Source organism: Chrysoperla carnea, chromosome 1 (genome assembly GCF_905475395.1).
Source record: "Chrysoperla carnea chromosome 1, inChrCarn1.1, whole genome shotgun sequence".
NCBI classification, from domain to species: Eukaryota; Metazoa; Arthropoda; class Insecta; order Neuroptera; family Chrysopidae; genus Chrysoperla; species Chrysoperla carnea.
In genome coordinates, this window is record NC_058337.1 from 51795594 (window position 1) to 51817885 (window position 22292).

General features: G+C 28.5%; 3 protein-coding genes across 4 annotated transcripts; 2 read left to right on the forward strand and 1 right to left on the reverse strand.

Moving 5' to 3' along the window:
- Nucleotides 1-1524: 1524 nt before the first annotated feature.
- On the reverse strand, nt 1525-5559 carry LOC123305760 (beta-catenin-like protein 1). The gene is made up of 5 exons (XM_044887575.1): nt 5422-5559; nt 4466-5356; nt 3524-3672; nt 3250-3431; nt 1525-2045 (listed from the first exon to the last, which is right to left on the reverse strand). Exons 1-5 carry the CDS (start codon nt 5449-5451, stop codon nt 1564-1566), a joined length of 1734 nt encoding a protein of 577 aa, XP_044743510.1. The 5' UTR covers nt 5452-5559; the 3' UTR covers nt 1525-1563.
- Nucleotides 5560-7173: 1614 nt separating this feature from the next.
- On the forward strand, nt 7174-15248 carry LOC123305782 (cAMP-dependent protein kinase inhibitor beta-like). 2 transcript variants are annotated; one of them, XM_044887608.1, is made up of 3 exons: nt 7174-7351; nt 11543-11776; nt 13367-15248. In XM_044887608.1, the coding sequence occupies exons 1-3, from the start codon at nt 7261-7263 to the stop codon at nt 13423-13425; spliced, it is 384 nt and encodes a 127-aa protein (XP_044743543.1). In that variant the 5' UTR covers nt 7174-7260; the 3' UTR covers nt 13426-15248. The 2 variants fall into 2 exon arrangements, with proteins under 2 accessions (XP_044743543.1, XP_044743544.1); XM_044887609.1 differs by having other exon boundaries at nt 14351-15248.
- A 3218-nt stretch (nt 15249-18466) lies between these two features.
- Nucleotides 18467-21194, forward strand: LOC123305755 (nucleolar GTP-binding protein 2). The gene is made up of 3 exons (XM_044887570.1): nt 18467-18602; nt 19043-19261; nt 19375-21194. Exons 2-3 carry the CDS (start codon nt 19052-19054, stop codon nt 21124-21126), a joined length of 1962 nt encoding a protein of 653 aa, XP_044743505.1. The 5' UTR covers nt 18467-18602; nt 19043-19051; the 3' UTR covers nt 21127-21194.
- Nucleotides 21195-22292: the final 1098 nt, after the last annotated feature.

The window sequence follows — 22292 nt, forward strand, 5'->3', positions numbered from 1 at the left end:
TAACTTGTTAGTTCCAAATTATAAGTCAGAAGTGGCAGCCCCAAGAATTTGATATTAAATAGCAATTAGTATAAGAGCCTTGAAGTTACTAAATGTCGGAGAGTCATCTAAAACTGTGTATGAAGATCCTTACGGTGTCTTATTGTTTTATTTCATTGATGTAAATATTGATTTAAAATAAAATAAAATTAAATTTTACCATCAATAAATAACTATTTTATCGGTAAACATTATTCACACCAGAAAATTGTTTAACATACGAGAAATTTAGAAAATACAATTTTTTAGAAACGTTTTTAGTATACAAGAAAAATTATCCTTATCAATATTATTTTTTAACAACCGTGGATAGAAGGCATAATAATTGAAAACTACTTTGACGATATTATTGGTCTAATTAGTTTAAATTATTTACGATTTACATCATCAGTGGTAATAATAATGAATCCACTAGGTATCTAATTTTTTGACTACAAATGAACACTCTCTTCGTCTCCACTAAGTTTTTATACCATGCATATATGAAAATTATCATTTATCAAGGTATACTGAGTTTAGTCCCAAGTTTGTAACGCTTAAAAATATTGATGCTACCAACAAAATTTTGGTATAGGTGATCATGAAATCACCTAATTAGTCCATTTCCGATTGTCCGTCTGTCACCACGATAACTCAAAAGCGAAAAGAGACACCAAAACAATTTTTATAGCGTGCTTAGAACGTAAAAAGTGAGATCGATTTCGTAAACGAGCAACATATGTTAATTGGATTTTGGGTCAGTAGGGCTCATCTTGTAAACCGTTAGAAATAGAACAAAAGTTTAAAAGTAAAAAATGTTCCTTTTAAAAAAATTAACAACTTTTAATTGAAACATTTTTACATAAACATCACTGTTTACCCGTCAGGGCGCAAATTATTTAGTACGTGTTATATGGGAGTATCAGTTATATGTGTATGGTATGTATGAATCATTTTTTACTTACGTAACGTTAAAAAAACAAACAATTGCGTAATCAACACTGTATATACATGATATTTCAACAATTAACTCAGTCAATTGTATGTTTTCACTTGTTAATACTAAACTGAGTAGATCAAACTGTAAAACTAGATTTACTATACCAAAACATAAAAATTAACTTAAAATTGAATAAGAAAGGAGCAAATTTAAGCTTACTAAGCTTTAACGTCTCTTTCTTGCGATTTATTTTCCTCTTTGTCTAATTACAAATTTTAAACTTTTGTTTTTCGAATTATTTTTAAAAACTAACTCACCTTCCTGCGCGTAAAGTAAACATTATTCACCTGAAGGGATTAAAAAAGTTCAGTTATCATACCCATTGCTAATTGCATAATTATGTTTAAATAATTGTAATGTCTGCACTATCTAAAGTGATGCCATTTAGCCACTAATCGAAAGTACCACTCACACGAAAATATTTATTCAGATATCTGAGCGTTGAAACGACACAAAAAAATATGTGACTCAAAGGGTTTTTAAATTAAAAAAATTATATTACATGGTATAACAATAATTTATTTCATTATTTTTTTAATAATTAATTAAAATTTATCAACTAACTGTAAGATGTGCTGTTGTTCTTGATCACGCCATTCACTATCACCAGCATCACCCAGATTACCAGCATATTCACGCATCACATGTCTAATGGTTTTCAATGATGCTGCACGTAAATTTAATATTTGTGAGACACGTTGTTTAATGGATGGTGGGCCACCACACGATACTTCCAATATAATGTAATCAACTAATTGTAATGTAAATAAACCATTCTCTAATCGTTTTAAATAATTCGCTTCATCGTCGTCCTCATCTGAATCATTCTCACCATCTTGTTCTTTTTTTTGTTTCTCTTGTTCTATTTGGTTATCTATCTCTTCAACTTTCTCTAAATATTTAAAATGTAACTCTAATAAACGATCAACTTTCTCATGATCATTTTCTGTGAATTTGCTTATTAAGCGTTGACGTTGTGATCCTCGACAATTTCGTAGCATACTTGATATGATCGATACAACGTGTTCTACAAAATTAATTAATGTAACGTGTGTAAAGTGGGTTCAGAAATAAAATAATACAATTGAATCAGTAAGTATAAAAACTCAATTAAAGTTAAAAAGCTTCCGAATAAAAAAAACTCGTTAAGGTTGTCCTGGTACGACAGCTGTTATGAAAAAGAAGAGTTTGTGAAAATTTGTATATAAATTCTGGAAGCAGTGTTTTATTACCCTATAAAAGGAAAATAAATAATTCTGAAATCGAGGAAAAAATTATCTAAGCTGAGTGAAAACACGAGTGCCACTGGCTAATTCTGTTATATAAGGTGAAGTAATTGATTAATAATTACTAAAAATTTATTTTTCGAATTTCTTAACATAATATATATAATATGAGCACTTCGATCTAGGAAATTATTTCATCCATAACAGTGATAAAATCGAGATCAACGCAGAATATTAAAAGAATGATGAATGCTCGTATTGTAGCAACGTTGATAGTGTAATGGGATTTTAATGCTTAGATGTCTGCGCCAAGAGTAAAAAAATGTAAGCCCTACCTGTTAGGCTCAGCTGATTTTTTTAATTGAATGAAAAGACAAAAAATACCTACTCCATTTTACATTTTAATGTGCTGTATGCACTATATTTGCTCCCCTAGTATTTTATGTTTGCGATAGTTTTCCTAGTTTTTTATAAAACTTTGTAGTTTGTGTCCTTATATAAATTTTGTACATATATTTTTATAAGTCGCAATTTACTTTTTTTGTAGTACACATTGGCACACTATAACGACACTTAAACGACATAGTGAGACAAATTAAAATAAAAACAATTATTTTAATATTTTACATAATTCATTAACAAGATTTTTGATGTAAAAATTGTTATATTAACCTATTACGTATGTATGTATGGTATGCAATATTGTAAACAACATTTTCGTTAAATATTATATATCTATGCGAGTTAACACATATAATTAATTTTTTTATCGCTAGAGAGAATAAAACAGTAAAAAAATAAGGAAACTGATTAAGAGCCAGGGATAGGTAGAGCAAAAGTATCAATGGTAAAGAGACGAATAGAAAAATAACAACTCGCCTTAGAAATTTAAACAACCAAATTTATGCTACTTCGTGATAAATTATGTAGAAATTCAATTTTGAAAAACAATAATTTTTTTCCCACGAACCGATTCAATTAGACGATACGTGTCATTACAATTACCTTCATGTTGTTCAGCAGATAATAATTTTTTTCGATTTTTAATTGGTGTTTTCATAAATAACGGAAAAATCGTACGTAATCCAAGAATGTCAACAAATTTATTACAATTATCTTTACCATTTGGTCCAGACATTGCATAATCTAATACTTTCAATGAACCATTTCTAGACATTTTCTTTTCTCTATAATAAACAAACAAATAACATTATTTTTATTCTTAAACTAACGACATATATATGATATTGTTTGTACTGTTTGTTATTGTTTTGTTTACCTTAACATTAAATTCATCAATTGTAAACCTTCACCTTTTAAGAATCGATCTCGATTTGAGACTTCTAAAAGACAACTGCATAAACAATTAAATAGATTCTCCATCATTTCTTGTTCTTCTGCAGATTGTGGATCATGTCGTTTATAAAACTAATCAAAACCATATTTCAAATTATAGAATTCATAGATTAAACGAGAAAATTTTTTTTGCATCATATACTCATACTTATACGAAATTTAGAAAGAATCAAAGCTTAAGGGTTAGATCACAAAGAAATGGGATTGTTAAAGCGGAGGGCTGATTTAACATTCAGCAGTGTATAATTTTGATTCCATGTAGACATGAATGACCATCTCCACCCTCACCCCTCTCAACAGCATTACGTGGTTTATGAAAAACCCCAATAAATACATTTAACGTGTAAAAATAAAATTTGTTTGCTTGAAATCGAGAAGTTTCAATTTCGAATCTCGATAACGGTAGCTTGAAAATTGTACTTAACGATGCAGTTAATTGTTATCGCATAAATAAGAACTATATAGACAACTATTCGTATGAAAGCTGTCAATTTACCTTTGCAAACTCCAGGGGAATGGATAGAGAAATGATATGGGTAGCTTCTGTTAATTTTCATAAAAACGGAGGTAAAACTCCATCATAAGTATAAGACAATGTGTAACGTAACTGATCTTTCTCTCTGTGATCCAATATTAAAATGTCATTAAATTTCAAGGAAACAATTTTCTACTTAATAGAAAAATTAGAATGAAATGTTAATTTTAAAAGTCATTAGAATGCGTTTGATGTCTTAAAGCATAAAACGTATTTTTACCTCCCTTCCAACTTTTAAAAAAGAAATATTTTTCGATTACCAGGTAAAGAGTATGAAACATTAAAAATGCGTGAACGTAAATGGGTAAAGAATGTGATAAATTGACTTACAGCTAATTGTTGCAGTAATACATCGATACCATCTAATTCACCTAAAGTAACACGGTTTTCTGCTGTAGTATCTTGTAACAAGATTGATAACAATTCACTTGCATACAACTTATTTGGATCGAATGTACCACGTTTTCGTAATCGTTGTAATAGCCATTGCATCAGTCCTTGTTTGGTTGCATCGATAGCAATATTTGGTTGTGTTTCAATTAAATTCTCAAATATATTCAAGGTTTGATGAACACCTGTCGCTTCTTCTTGAACAGCTTCATCTAAACGTTCCATATTTTGTACTAGTAACGCACAAATATGTTGTGCTAATAGAACATCTAATAGTGCATTTGCTCCTTCAGGGCTTTCATTTAAAATGTCTGCATCTGTTAATTCTTGTAATAAATCGATGACTGCACACGCAATATCGGTATTTTCATGTGATAACAATTCTAATAACGAAGGTATCGCTTGTAATTCAATAAATAAAGGATATAAGTCAGGAACAGTTGCAATACTATGTAAGTCTTGAATAATTTGATGTAATTCTACTTCACTTTCCATAAATTTTTCTGGATTTTCTGGGAATTTGATACGCATTTCACGATTTCGTAAACAGCGTTTTTCGAAGACTAGTACTAAACGTTTGATTGCACTTTCATCGAGTACCTCACCTTCTGTCTCTTCAGTTTCAACATATTTTAATATTTCAGCTTTTTCTTTCTCACTTAATTCGATTTCAGGAGCTTCTAAAACATTTTTGGATGAAGCTCTCGCTTGTTTTGCTATTTGGTGTGCTTTTGCTTGGGCCATACGACGTATTTTCTTTTGCCTTTCCATTTCATCATCAGAATCAGGATCATTTTCAGGTTCTGTAGGGCGTTTTAACGCTTGTGGAGGCTACAAAAAGCAAATGTTCAAAGTTACAAAATAATTAATTAATAATTTTATAATAATTCAATTACCTTGTACGAAAGTAATTCACCAATATCCATGTTTTTCTATTTGTTTCTTATCACTTCTAAGTAAAATTTGTTTATAAACTCAATTTTTTGACGTATGGTGAAAGTGTGGTTATGTTCAGAATTATAACTATTTAGAACACGAACGCAGTTAAAATTGATACAACGACGGATTTATGCGTCAATTTTTGAAAGTTTTGCTTTTAGCTAAGTGTCGTAAGTCGGGCGGCTCATAAATTTTAGGAAATTCAAGTTTAGAAAGATAACTTAAAATCAAATATCGAAACGTATGTTTCCATTATCGAGAAATTTTTAATAAAAAATCATGGACCTATGGAGTAATTGGCGAACGAAATTACCTAGAGATGGCTCTTGTGTGAATGCAATATGGCCGATATAGAGGATTTTCGTTCAAGTTGTCAAAATAAATTTTTGCATTTTTTTTTGTTTATTTGTTTTTTTAACATGGAGAAAGCCCTGGATATTAATATTGGTGGTATATTTTATCTACTTGGTGGATCAGTAAGGCCGTTGATAGAAGGAGAGGCGCTTTCTCGTTCCAAAAACTTGTTTTTCTGTGGTATCCAATCGAAGCAAAATAATTGTTTATTAATCAAATCTTCATGTTTGCAAACGTCGAACATCACCGAGAAACCTCATGAGATCTAAATCAAAGTGTTTGTAGCCAATGACAACAAAAAAATCGAATGCTATTGTTCTTGCAAAGCGGGCGCGGGAAGCAAGTGCAAGCATGTTTTTGCGACATTGTGCGACAACTGACGCCTGTAGATCTTGTTTCCCCACACTGGGGAACACCACAACGCTTTTCATTTTTGATAATTTTCATCTCAACAACAAAAACATTCAGCACTTGTGTAGCTGTCAAAACTCAAAATCCTCTATAATAGTTTCAAATTAATCCTCGCTGCGCGGCGCCACCGTATCTTGCGATCGCGAATAGAGAGCAAAAGCATTTTCTAGCACTATTTTGCAACAAACGCAGCACGATGAGCTTCAGCTTGTATATCAGTAAATGCGTTGACAAAAGAAAGGTTTAAACAACAAAAAGATTGACGATAGATTCACGACGACGTCTAAAATAGTTTCTTGATAGAATAAACGGCTTTTTAGTACATCAATAATCACATCAAAATATCACAATGTAATTTTCAGTTTAAAAATGTAACTTTTCAGCCATGCCAACGTAACTTTGGATCATGCTACACTGGCAACACTGATTGACTGATATGATCACTATAAGAAAATTGGCCCATTTTTATGGAATTGATATTTTTTTCAAATTAATTGCATACATATATGTATATTGTATGTATGTAATTGATATTGAAAGAAAATCACCTTGGTCTTAAACATGTCGAACGATCTTACGCACGTATATAGAGCTCTAGAAATATGGAAATGCACAACGTCAAATATTTTTTTTATTAGGTTTGTGTAGGTTAAAGCTGTCTGTAATCTCATAAACGCGAACGAACCTAATGAAGTATTGTGTATGATGTCAACGTCAAATGTCAAATAATAATTATTACGTCAATAGAATCGTAAAAATTCAATTAAATTTGAGTGAAATGATATAGAATTGGAAATAATAGCTTTACCCGAAGAATATTTACATAAAGATGATGATTATGTTGTTTTGTTGACGTCAAAGCGAAATGATAGATTTGTGAGACATTTTGAAATGCTAATAAATGTATAAATAATATTTAAATATTTGAATGGTATGTACAACTTTTGTGAACTAATGTGCTCAATGAACAAGCATTTTAAATGTGATATGATCTATTCGATTGATATTGATATTGCTAATTAATACAAAACATGTCAGACAAACGTGTTGCAGGATTAAATCCTGCATCAATACCTCCTTCATTGAGAAAAAAAAGTCCTCTACGTTTTTCACGAAGTTCAGGTAGGCTAGCATGCTGTAACGGTGTGGTGCTATTTAAAATTAATTCATTAATTATCAAATTTAATTTGTTCAGCTAATATTTTATTTATTTTGCATTTTTTAATACATTCAGAATGTTTTAAAATTATAACAGTAACTACAAGAAGATTGAAAACAGCATTTCAGTTTCCGTAGCGCTGCGATTAGATGGAATTATGCCAAACACATCAAAATAAAAATTTCCCATACATCGCTTTATGAAATTTGATGAATCACTTACTTGATTCATTAATTTTCTGTTAAAAAATTTTTTTACCGAGGAAATCAGCGGAATGTTTTCTCAAAATTTTCAAAATAATAGAATTGATAAATTGACTGAATATATTGAGTTAAGTACATAAAAAGTCGCTTTGCCCATATGATTTTAAGAAAATAATCTACTTAATTTTATTCCCCGTTTTATTATGAAACTAAATTCTTACATTTATTTCAAATTTTGGTGTATCTTATATAAGTCAAAGCCCCTCATATCTGGTACTTTTAATAGCTTTTTCTATCTTATCACTTAAAAGAGTGAGACTATACACTTCAATGGAAAACGCACATAACTTATTTCCATTTGAATAAATAAAAAAAACGAAAAAATTACAAGCGGAACTCGAACCTGGGTCCTCTAGATGGTCTAACTAGAGAAACTGAGTTCGAGTTCCGGCTTCAGTGTAATTTTTTCGTTTCTTTTTATATGTTCAAAGGTTATCTACTAGTATTTTCAGAATATAACCGTTGTCACGAATCAATTCACCGTGTTTTAACGTAACTTTTTACACATTCGTAAATTTGCAGGTTAAGACCAGAAGTACGGGGGAGGAAGAAATGGCCCTGAACACAAAATCATTTGAATTAGTACATTTTAACCTCTTTGATAGCTTCTATAGACAAAATATAACTTTATTTAAAGCTTTACGGTATAAAAAAGTTGTATTTTTGCCTTACGATGCTGTTTTGTTATCGTACATCGTATTTTGATTGAAAATATCGTAGTTGTACAATATGTATCTTTGAATAAGGTCTAAACCACGATTAATTCAAAACGGTTTTGTGACAATTGTAACCGTAACATCCGTTAAATGGACTACCGTTGTGATCAATTAGCTTTGGTAGAAAAAAGCTGTGTACTTACAACGTTAGGTTTCATTAACGCAAAATCAATCGACGTTTTGAAAATTTTTATAATTAAGTTTGGCTTTATTTTTACGTGTTTCGCAAACTCCATCTCAACAAATCGAAAATTTTTTGAACATACCTTAAGAATATACTACACTATTTTTAAATTTAAAGTAATATATAACTGTATATAAAGTATTTGTTGTATTTTCCAATAAATTAAAGTAAATTTTCCCATTGATAGATTAAAAATAAACAATTTAGTTAATTTCTCTTAGAATTCAATTTATTTTAACTAAACATTTCTTTGATTTTTTCATTGGGGAGGCAAAATTATAATATATATTACATGGACACATCATAAAATCAAAATACTTCTTTAAAAAAAATTTTTATCTGAGATAATACAAAATTTATCTAAATTTTACTTGGATCATCTCCATAAAATCAAAATCAAAGACTTCGATTAAAAAAAAACTTATTTTAGCCAAATTTATAAGAACTGTGATCAAATTGCAATAGCACGGAAACCGAAATTTCCCTATAACAATAATAATTAAAATATTCTGTATCTTTTTAAAAGAATGTACTAATAACAATAAATTTAAAGTTATTAACAACCCAAGCTTTTAGCTAATTTTAAATAATTATATTAACCATTTGGAATTGATTAAATATTTATATTGTTAACTAAAATTAGTTTGTAGGAATTGAGTGCTATATGAATAATAAAACGTTATTGGTAACTATTACTATAATATTACTTATAGCACTGCGTTCTAAAGTTAGACTTCCTAAGCACTTACTCAGCAGCATGACAGCCTTCAGCCTTTTTAATGTTAACTATTTTATTATAAATATGTAAATAATATTAATAATATTATGTTGGTATCATACGAGTTAGAATAGTCATAATTTATTAACATTTACTTCCCAAACAATTATTATAGTCATTAACTTCAGCGTGGGGTCTTTATGTTGTCATTCCGTTTTGATACTTAAAAAAGTTCAAAAAATACCTTTATACCCTAGTAAAAACATCAATAGATATCCTATTTGGATATCAATTGAGAATTAGCTTTTGAGAATTTTCTATCAAAATGTTGAATGACAAATTTATTTAATTAATGTTATGTTTTTCCGCTTCGTTCCCATTCATTTCGATTCAAAATTTAGAACGGTTTTGAGTTTTCAACAATCGATTTTCGATTCATTTTAATGGCAAATTTATTCAAACTTATTTTAAATATTGCTTAACAGATATTTGGAAACAGAATAGGCATTTGCCAAGATTACTTTTAAAATAACAAAAACGGTGGACTTTATATATACATATAAATACGTTATATTTGTTACTTTTAAGTTTTAGAAATTCGGCTAAGAAAATTAGACTTAATATGAAATTTGCTGAATGCTAAATGCCGTAATCCAGCCAGACACTCTTAGTCTATGAGAAAAGAAATTAAAAAATGTTTAAAATAAATAAAAATGATCCCATAATCTCACATTTTAAACTTTAATGTAAACTTCAAAGAGGAATTTTGAAGATACTAATTCATCTTTTAGCTTAAATTTCGAAAGGACTTAGAATCGCTCTACCACAATTTTTCCGTAATATGAGGGTGGTTCATAAGCCTAATAATGGGGAAAAACGAATAACGCATAATAAATGGAAATTTTTAAAAGAGGCCGCCTTTGGGTAGTAAATGTTAATATACTATTTTTATAATTTGAACTATTTTATTCATTTCATTTGTATAAAGAAATCTTTTATTTTTAATGAATAGTTCATGATTTTATAATTTTTTAGATGATGTTTTTATACGTAATCTATAATCATAGACATAAAGATTTGGAAATGTATACTTTCGGTTATGTATAGTTCGAAATTTTGCCGAAAAACTCCTCCTACATATATATTTATTAACGATTTTGATTGATACCATATAAAATATCCAACTAATCGTCGTACGGTTTTTGAATATTTTTGGGTAAAAAATACTTAAAAAATCGAGTTCAAATTACGCAAAAAACGTTGTTTGTGTTATCTACAGTTTCCATAAAATTCAGTACCTAAGGTAATTTTTTGACCTAAAAAAAAAAAAAAATCAGGTTCATTTGATGATTGAAAGCACAATCTGATATATCGCTCAAAATCTCTTAAGAAGTGTGATTTCTAGAATCGATTTTAATTTATTTCTTAGAAAATACATTTCTTATAATCAAATAACTGGAGTTTTGATTCCAAATTACTTTTAAAAAAACAGTTGCAAATAAATTCCTATAAAAGTTAATATAAATGGTAATTAGTATACAAGACAGCATTATTTGACTATTTAACGTAAATTTTTCTAGTATTTCAAAATCTACTAAGAAAAATAAAAAAATCGAGTTTGTATGGCCAAAAATTCTAGGTACCATTTAAATCCTATTGAATTTAAATATGGCTTTGATCTGTATAAATTTCTAACAAATCAGGGGAAATATATGATAAATTATTCTGGAAAATCGAGAATCTTCACGGAATTTAGAATTACTATTCTCACGGTCGTTAGCTGTAGCTCGCAAAAGAGAAGGGAACAACACAATAATTTGGTTTTGAATCAGTCAAAATTTTGCCATTCTGCGAATTTTTTAATATCTATGATTCTAAGGGAGCCTACATATGAAGGGTCTTGTGCAGCAGAAAACGCGTTATCTAAAAATACTGTCATTTTTTTTTTTGGCTGTGACCGCTCTCTCTGTAAATTTAGTTTCTTCATACATCATCTATCTTTTATCTAAAAGAAAATAATATATAACATGCTTACAGAGAAGATGGCTGCGCTTCTTTCCTTCTGAACTGAGCGAAAGATATTTCTTGTCACAACATTGTCAGTCTATATTTAATATGGGTTTGTCCATTTTTATCAAAGTGATAGAATCAAGTATCAAAATCTTGTCTTAGCGCCTATCTTTTATTTGTATACACCATCGAATTCTAATTGTCTATGATTTTTAGATTATAAATTTTTTGTATATATTTTGTAAGAAAAATAATAATTTCAGTATTAAAAATGGTGGCATTAATGGAACAAACACAATCACAAAATAATTTCGATACAGAGAATTCAGAGACTGATACAGTAAATAAAGATGGTACAACATCAAATGGACAAGTCAATGATTTTTTATCAACAGGTCGTACGGGACGACGTAATGCATTACCAGACATACTTAGTGAACATGCGCATGTTACTAGTTCTGATTTACCAGCTAGATTACAAGCGCTATCTACAAAAGGTATTTTAATTCATTAATAATTATGAATCCCCTAAAATGATCTCACACGCAATCAATTGATGAAAATTCACAAATACGGAAATCTCACTGAAATATAAATTATATACATTTTGTATCTTTGTATTTTGTATCTACATTGCTATAAATTTGATTGAAAAGAGTCGAGGCTTTCTTCTTTACGGATTTAAAATTTTCCGGAACGTAAAAAAGAAAGTTTTTCAATATATTTATATCCCGTACTAAAGGAAATATTAAGTAGTTCAGAATTAAGCAGGATTTCAATACGACCTGAAATTCAGACGATGGTTCTTACTTTATACTACTTTAATATGTATGTGTCTGAAAAAAAAAGATGGGACATAGGTGTCGCCGATTTTAAAAACGTTTTAAAACAAAAGCCCATCGATTGTTCCAAATAATTTATGTAGCATCTCAAAATACATAAAAAAGACATTTAAGAAATATACATAAATTGAATTTTAACTAAATAAAGTTAATTAAATAAGATATAATTTTGCCAGAATTAACAACTTGTGATTTTTGCGTATACCTGAAAAGAAGAGTATCTTAGGAGACAGAGAAACTGAATCAGAATAATCTACCACTTGCAGTTGAAGCACTGAAAGCATAAAATTGACAATAGGTGATTAAAATCCTGCAGAATTGTGATGAATATCTTAAGCGCCTTGAAGGATGTATACGCCTGAATGGGCGTATCTTATTGGATTTTTTTTTTTAAAAACCCAGCTATCAGTTACTTAAATAATTAAAGTTGTTAAAAATATAATTTACCTAATTTAGTTACAAATACAATTTATAATTCATTTGAAATACAATTTATGTAATTTTTTTAAATGCTTTTTTATGGATTTTAAGACGATATTAAAATAATTTGAAAAAATTTATGTGTTTTCGTTTTGCAGCTTCTTAAAAATCGCACATTTCTCTACCCCATTCTGTATATAAAAATGCAAAAACAAATATAATAATTTTTTTTTCAACTGCATACAATTATGCTACAATTTGTAATTTAATAAATGAACCACTTTATTGCTTACTCGAATTGTAATTTGTAAGAAACTATTTTCCATAAATCTTAGAATTTTATCTTATACTGATTAAGCTTCGATTTCAAGTAAAGTAAAATCGTATGAAATTTTTAATATCGTGTGGTAAACTTTATTTCTAATCAATTATTTATTTTTTTCATATGTATATATCCCTTTACGTTAGAATTTTGTATTTTCTAAACAGATTCTAGTAGGTACTTCTGTTGGTTACTCGAAATATAATCTTTGTTATTCGTATATCTCTAATCTATTTATATGCTGCAAAATATTAATTATTGATTAATGTGTGTGTATATTGGTGTTAAAAGTTAGAATTGACCGTCATCACCCCTAAATCGCCTTTTATCAGCTATTCTGCGTTTTAGCTAAATATTCACTTTGAGTCCATGAATCATTATGTTCAAACCAATCGACAAAATCGTTATATTTTAAATCGTAAAAGATCATTGTAAATAAATGTTCTTAAATTAAAAACTTATCTTAGATCATTAAAATTAATTACATTTTAATTTTTTTTCAGACTCAAAAAATGACAAAAATGATAATGTAAAACCAAGTACAAGTAGTTCTGGTATTTAATTCAAAATCTAGTCAATATTATTTAAAACTCTTTTTTTTCGTTTTAAACATATTTTAACTTTTAAAAACATTCATCATAGACATATAGAATTGGATAGCTCAAAATGGTTGATGCTAATGTACAAGCACAACACTATTTGTTAGAAATTTTTAATGTTTTTTTAAGCAGGGTTTATATTAGAAAGGTGACAACATGCATGTCTATGACATTTGAATGTGATTGAACAGAATTAAGATATAAATAAAAGATGTGATATGTTTTTTGCACGCATTTTTTAACACATTTTAGTCAATTATAGGTTGTTAATATTATAAAGGTCCTAACATAGCCTACATTTTAAATGTCTTGTCTCGAGTCTTATTTATTTTTTAGTATTAAAACGAAGTCAATTTTACACAAATTACAATGAATTTTACTTAAAACAAACTTGTACTGTATTTGTATTTGATATACTCTATTTTAGGAGTTGAGTTGTTGTATAATAGAATTATATTAAATGTGTGTCTAGATAATAATATTATGTAGAATTAATAACTGTCACAAAATGGCACAAATAACTTTTATTCAACATTTTATTATTTATTATTTACACATTGGACCAGAAAACTTCATTTCTCTGACTTTGACCAAAAAATTCTATTTGAAATATTTCTAAAAATAATTTATCAAATTCTAATATTTCTTTGTAAAACGCAATTATATTTAATTCTATTTAGATTTTAGTGAAACTTAAAGGTTCATGATATAAATTTTATTGTGAGTGCTTGAAACTGGGCCACATAGAAGATCTATTCATCATGTCGGTAGTAATTACGCGCTCATTCCATAAAAACGATAATACAATTTGCCAACTTTTAAAAATTGAGACAAATATCACCGTTTGTTTAATAATAATAGTAATGAAATTTTATCTCCGTTTTTCAGACTCTACGGTCTGTCACAGTGACTATTCACATTATTTATTAACTTATTGACAATAAATTTTTTCTTGATTTCAATGGAGAGGAAGGAATCATCTTAGAATTGATTGGTTGTACGTTTACAGCTGACTTTTGATTGGAATTAGAGACATATTCGCCTGAATAATTATTTTACTGATTTTATAATACATTATAACCATTTAGGAATTTCGTCCCATGGTGCCTAGACAAATTTGATATACATACTAAAGGTTGTGTCAATAAATAGTTGTATTATGACGAAATATGCAATTTATTACAAACTATGGCTGCACAAACAGAATTTTTTCCAACTTTATCTCAGGTCGATGTCATTTTTGAATTGTTTTCCATTCAAACTTTCTCTGGCCATCTAGCGACCATGTAAAGGCCTTATTTTTAAAATCTTAGTTGTGATTCACCCTTATTCATGGCAGGGAATTAATCATTTCGTTAATTTACACCGTTAAATAATTTATTTGACTAAATCAACGTTTTTTACTTGGTTAAATGTTTCACTTTGATGTGAAAATTGTTCTTGCTGTGCAGGATTAAGGAGTTATGTTATTAAATTCGCCCACCAGTTTGATTAGATTCCATTGCCAGCTGTGATACATCGCTCTATGTGCGCCCACGGTATTTAGATTCTACAAAGATGCGAGCAAATGAAAAGAAATAATAAGTGTAAAATTATTTTTAGAAGTTTTTTTTCGATTTTACGTTTTGAAATAAATAAAATAAAGCATAGCGCCTAAGTAAAACTAGTAAAACATAAATTGAATACAAAACTATGATGTGTAGTAATTTAGTAATAATTCTTTTGTAATTAAGAATATTTTATATAAATATAATTAGTTTACATGACAAATATATTTATCAAAAAGAATAACTTGGAGGCAAAAAAAAACTATATTACTTATACCAGGTAGCAATAGATCTGGAAAATCTAGACATCCTATATAAATCAAAGAATTTCTGGAAATATCAGAAAAAATGATAAAATCTATTATGTCTCTGAGATGGGACTTTAAAGACCTGATTCCTAATCTATTTCGAAATCCGATCTAATTCTTTTCAGTTCGATTTACCTTGAAAAATTATTTGTATCAGAATTTGATGCAAATAAAGTATTTCTACATTTGTAGCATTATTATAAGACTTCAAAGCAGTTAGGCAATTTTTGCTATAATCTTGAAACAAATTTTCTGGAAAGGAATTACATAACACCAATTTAATCACGACCGTTCTACACAAATTAATGAAAAAAATAAATTAGAATGTCTTATTACAATTATTAATATTAGCCTCCATATTATTCTCTTTGATATCTACATAACTATGTATATAAAAATTCGCAGCTAAAAACAAATATTTATGCCAGCGCACTTCAAGAGGTGATATTTCAATTAAACGAATACAATGAAGAAAATAGGTAATTTTAATACCTAAAAAGAGGCAAATATGTGATTTTAGTAGTAGAACCGACATAACGATTCATTTGTTTTGGAACACCGAATGGCAGCTACTTTGATTTCAGTTGCGAATACGTGATGAGGCCGAAGTAGCAGAACGATCGATTTAAAATTAAATGTTTTAATTTTTATTTAAATTATTGAACTACTAAACTGATACAATTAAAACTGTTTAATTACTGATACAAATAGTGAAAAGGAATATGTGTTTAAGTATATTCAATTACCTATTATTTGCGAAGCTTTTCAAAATTTATGATTACCTACTTCATATGCTTCACAAAGAGTCTGGATTTCTTATTAGAATGTAGATTCTGAGAAAGCAATCATAAATTGTGAAACGTTGCGCAAATAATTATTGATTACACTTAAAGAATTGTCTGCTTATACTCTGTTCATTTTTTATTATAATTTAAAATGATTTAAGCGCAAGTTGATTGTGTTTCGTATTATTCTCTTAAGAAAGTAGTAAACTACATAAAACGATAAAGTTAAATAACCTAAATAAATTAAGGAAATTTGTCAATTTTTGTGTATCAAAAACTCGAAAAATAAGTATTCAAATGTAATGAAATATGGTAAACACAATCTGGATATAAAAATGAAAGGTAAGACGTTCTTGAGGTTTTTGGAAAAAATAAATTAAATTTTTATTATCTTTTTTGGACTTTTTTCAAAAACCTCTACGCGCGACTATTTTTTTGTATTCAGATTGTGCATATCAAATTTAATTATATTACAATATTTACTTTTCAAACTATTGATTTGCGAAAATTGATACATTTACAAAATTTACTTAGATTATTTAAATGAGTTATCGTAATGTACACATTTACAATTGTTGATTCCTATACTTTGTTAATTTAAGGAATATTTATACAATTTGGAAACATAATAATGTTCGATCGTTGTGTCAATTTGGCCGTACTCTGTACAATATAGTTGATAAATAATGTAGTGATGATAATTAATAATAGAACAAATAAATAAATAAAACACGTCATGATAATTGATAATGACATTTACATTTACAATATAAATAAAATAATATGACAAAACAAAATGAAATAACATTTTTATATAAATATTTTAAGAATTTATTTAAAAAATAAAAACAGTATTAATTTATTAATGTTAAGTTTTGTAAAATATTATTGTATTATTTTGATCTATTAAGTATATTAATTATTATTAATATTATTTATTAAAAACTTTGCCTTTATTAATTATTATTATATTTCAATTTTAAATTGATTAAAATAAAAATGTTATTCTAATAATGTCGTTATTTAATATATACAAACCGGCAAAAAGTATTTTCCTTCCCAACGTTTTTAAATTTTACAGTAATTGTTTACAGCTAAATAGTGAACATATGATATATAAAATTTGTTAATTTACAAAGCATCAGCATTCGAAGAACGTGAAAAATCTACGTTTTGTTAAGGAAAAAATTAAAGGTATAGCTTTGGTGTACGTTATTCCATTATACATCGTGGCTTCGATAAAAATTCGTAAAAAATGACATAAAAAATTATTGAGTTGTCGAAAATTCATATAAGTTGTATAAAAACATATAGTTCTAATTTCGGGGATTTATTCTTGGAAGTCAAGCCATTGCAAAAATTTAATATGAATATGAGTGTGAAAACGGTTTCTTTCGGATAATTATTATTTAACAGTCGCAAAATACGCAAGTGTTCAAAAAATTTTGCGAAAAGTTAAGTTATTATTTGAGTTTGCGTTTTGTTTTTGTTTGTCCGCTCATTGGAAAACCTCCATAATGTATTAATTCTTTCATATTAATCTTAATGGAGTCTAAAAAATTGGAAATCTACACTTCATGATAACCACTTAGTTCATTTTTACATTCGTTAATAACTTTTGTACCAAATATGGAATATTCAATTTTCATTTTAGATGACGAAAAATCACAACCTATGATATTTTATGTCCCATATACGGGAAATTTTGAAAAACTGTTAAGATAACTTTTTTCAAAATTTCAAACTATCGAGTAGTTATAATAATCAACTCCAAATTTGAGAAAAAGAAAATTTTTTCAATCTATCAATTGAGCTCAACGGTTGTAAAATATTTTGTCCCATATATATGGGATAAAAGCATAGAACATCTTTGGATAAAAGTTATCATGAGGTTAATATGGTGTTTGTGACGTCAATGAATAATATCCCAACCATTGACGTTAGAGCATGAAGCTTTTATAACCTTCATGCGTTAGAGTTACAAACCCAACACCACAAAGCAAACGTATTTACATTGTTATTCAATTGTTGATTTGAGAGCCCTTTTAAAATAACAAAAGCTAGTAAAAGCTAGTTTCATAGTATTTTAAAAATAAATGTAGAACAATTTAACAAGTAATCACTGAGTTTTATTGCGATTACGCTTTATTACTAATGTGAGTTATTATTATTAATCTTAAAAAAGTTCCTTTGTTCTGTTCATTTTAAAAAAATCTTTAAAATAGTAGAATTCGTATCGAGCCCAAAGAGTATAGGATAAAAATTAGTTAAAATTAGACTTATAGTCTTTGATCGAGCCTTTGATTCGTATTTTAATATTTGAAAATATCCATTATTCTTACGTTATACAATTCCTATATTACCGATAGTTTTTATCCTAATGACGTATTGACAGATAATTAGGTTATGTTAAAATAAACGCATGGTTGACGGTGTTCTATATGTGGAAAATGGTACAATAATAAGTAATAAATTAAAGTGTGCTTATTGAATTTTAATTGTAAGTATTTTTATTCTTAAGTAACGACTTCAAAATAACCTCTAACCGGATTCGGCTTCCATTTGGATTCGCAGAAATATCAAAAGTGTTTAGTTTCAAAAAAAAGTCTGTCCGTTTAATCCAAAATAATTAAACTCTACTTTTCTTCTCTGAATGAAAGTTTATTACCCCATTTTTTTAAATAAAACTTGTTTTAATAAATATCTTCGACTAAATTATCAAGAAATGGGTACGAGCAGACAAGATGGGTGCATCGAAAAATTGTTATCAGTGGTCCAAACCCACTTGTTTCTTAACAATAGTTATTATACGGATGATGCAGGTTTTTAAACGAGTCCAAATGTATTCACGAAACGAGATCTTTGAACAAAATTCTGAATTCAGTTAAGGGTTATTCTAAGCAGGTGATCCTTCAATTGTGTGGCTTGATTTACTTTTAGAAAGACATCATGGGTAAAGTACGTTCGGCGTCTGGAGCACCTCGTAAAGAGGGCTTCAACCGTTCAAATCATTCTATGAATCCTGAACGACCTACAGAAGGCTTAAAAGGTGTTGCAAAAGTGCGCACCAAATCAACAATCAAACGTCTTCAAATGTATAGAAATTTTAAAGCTAAACGAGATAAAACAGGCAAAATTTTAACTCCAGCTCCATTTCAAGTAAGTTAGATTAGCTTTATTTTATGCTGGTTAGCGATTATAAATTACTGAGCTAATGGATCGTAATATTCGTATTTTTCGTGTTCAAATTCAATAATACGTATTTTTTGTAGGGTCGTTTACCTTCGGGTTCAATTGCGCGTGTTGAACCCAGCCAAAGATGGTTTGGTAATTCTCGAGTCATCTCACAAAACGCCTTACAAAAATTTCAAGATGAATTAGGTGTCGCTGTCAAAGATCCTTATCAAGTAGTGATGAAACCCACAAAATTACCAATTACTTTGCTCAATGAAAAATCAAAGTTCTCTCGCGTTCATCTATTAGAAACTGAAAGTTTTGATAATGTTTTTGGGCCAAAGAAACAACGTAAGCGACCTAACATCAGCGTACGTGGCTTAGATGAACTAAATCAGAAAGCAATGGAATTATCAGAAACATATGATGAAAAGAAGGATTTGGATTTAGTTCGAGAAGACGAAGGAATTAAAGACGCTCAACGGGATTGGGTTATGGGTGCAGGTCAATCAAGACGTATATGGAACGAATTATATAAAGTCATTGATAGCTCGGACGTATTACTGCAAGTGTTAGACGCTCGAGATCCCATGGGAACACGATCCCCTCACGTGGAAAATTTCTTAAAAACCGAAAAACCTCACAAACATTTAATATTTATTTTAAATAAAGTTGATTTGGTTCCTACTTGGGTTACACAACGATGGGTGCAAATTCTCATGAAAGAATATCCTACAATTGCATTCCATGCATCTTTAACACACCCTTTTGGAAAAGGTTCGCTGATCAATTTATTGCGACAATTTGGTAAATTACATTTGGATAAAAAACAAATTAGTGTGGGATTTATTGGATATCCAAATGTGGGTAAATCTTCTGTTATAAATACATTACGTTCGAAAAAAGTATGTAAAGTGGCCCCAATTGCAGGCGAAACTAAAGTATGGCAATATATAACACTTATGCGTCGTATTTATTTAATTGATTGTCCTGGTGTTGTGAATCCAACCGCTGAAAGTGACACAGAAAAAGTGTTAAAAGGTGTAGTGCGAGTTGAACTTGTACAAAATCCAGAAGATTATGTTGAACCTGTTTTGGAACGTGTTCGATCGGAATATATCGCAAAAACTTATAAAATTGATAAATGGACAGATTCAATTGATTTCTTAGAGAAGTTAGCTAAAAAATCAGGCAAATTATTGAAAGGTGGCGACCCAGATATACCTACCGCCGCTAAAATGGTATTAAATGATTGGCAAAGAGGTAAATTACCGTTTTATGTAAGTCCTCCAGGCTACGAAGAACCTTTGCCAAAATTAAATGAAAATATCGAAAATATTGAAAATAATACGATGAATGTAGAAACTGTAGAAAAAAGTGAAGAAGAAAAATTAAAAGATGATTTAATGGAAGATGTGATTAAAAAACAAGAAGAAGCAAGACGGTTTAGTGTGATGCAAGATTTTAGAAAAATACGTGTCGGTCTGGAATTTGATAAATCTGATATTAAAGAATTAGAACCAATTGATATGAATTTATTAGAAACAAAGAAAAAATCAAAATCTAAAAGGAAAACTGAAAATGTTGATTCAGATTCAGATAGTGATTCTGAAATAAGTAACTTTTATAAAAACGACGATGAAGAAGATGTTGAGGATTGTAGCAGTTTAAAACCATCAACGAAAGGTAGTACCATCAAAGATCAATTAAAAATAGCATCTAATAAAAAATTAACAAGTAAAGAACGACGTGCGATTGAACGTGCTAATAAACGTAAAAAGATTGGTAGTAACTTTTATGAAGTCACTAATGTTAAAAATAGAAATCGTAACAAAAAGAAACCATCATAGATTGTACAATTCAACACTTAGTTATTTAATTCATTCAGTAAAAATAAAAAATATTTTTCAAATAAAAATTTGTAATGTTTTATTTCATTTCATTTTCCTAAAAATTGAAATGGCGTTTGGTAAAATATGAAAAGGTAAAGAATAGATCTAATGAGGATTTTATTTTAAAAAAAATGCAAAAAGGCGCATTGAATATAGTTATAGTAGCAAATAGGCTCGAAAGTTGATTTTGGAAACTCTTAATTAGTTTTATCTTGTAATTAAAAATGATTTAAACAGCTTAATCAAATAAACGATTAATTTTATTTATCGAGACTATTTTAATCAGGAGTAATTTAATCGAATTGAGTAATTATTCAAATTAAATAATCGATTAATACAAAACACTGCCAAATTTTGAATATTTACTTTGTGTCGTAAATTTTTGAAGGCTATAAACATCAATCTTTCGATTATTAACAGTTTTTATGATACAATGATGTCCAATATAAAGACAAATAACTTGTGTAAATCTTAATTAAAGAGAATTGAATTGTAATGTGCAATTTTTTCAATTCAATTAGTTACTTTTTGTTTGTGTACTAAATCATCACTGACTACTCATTAGGTATACAGAATGTTCGATTTATATCTAGGCATATCAATATCACTAGTTTGACAGAATACATGCGTTAAGCAATGTATCTAAGTGAGAGGTATTATATACATGGGTTGAAGCTTCAATATTCGTTGAGATAGTTGTAAGACACTTGGAGAATGGAAGTTTCTTAGTTGAATAGATGAACTACAACAGATAAGCCACGATATAAGTCACTTTTGCAATTTCATATAACACCTAAAATACCTCCTACTTAGGTGCATTGTTTAACGTACTCTGTCATATTTATATGCCTAGATGTAACTCGAACATTCTGTATAATATTAGTATAAAAGTTGGGAGAATTCAAAATTGAACCGTAGATGACTTTAGACAATTTAGTAGTTTTCGATATTCGCTTAATTATTATCTATAAGTATTTTAATTAGTTCATATTTTCTTGAGGGTATAATTATCCAGTTTTATGACCATCAATGGCATGTTTTCAAGTCACATGGTTGTGCCAAACAAATGTCATTTTGTTTTTGACATGAACCATTGTTCTTAGTAATTGAATGCAAATATAGAT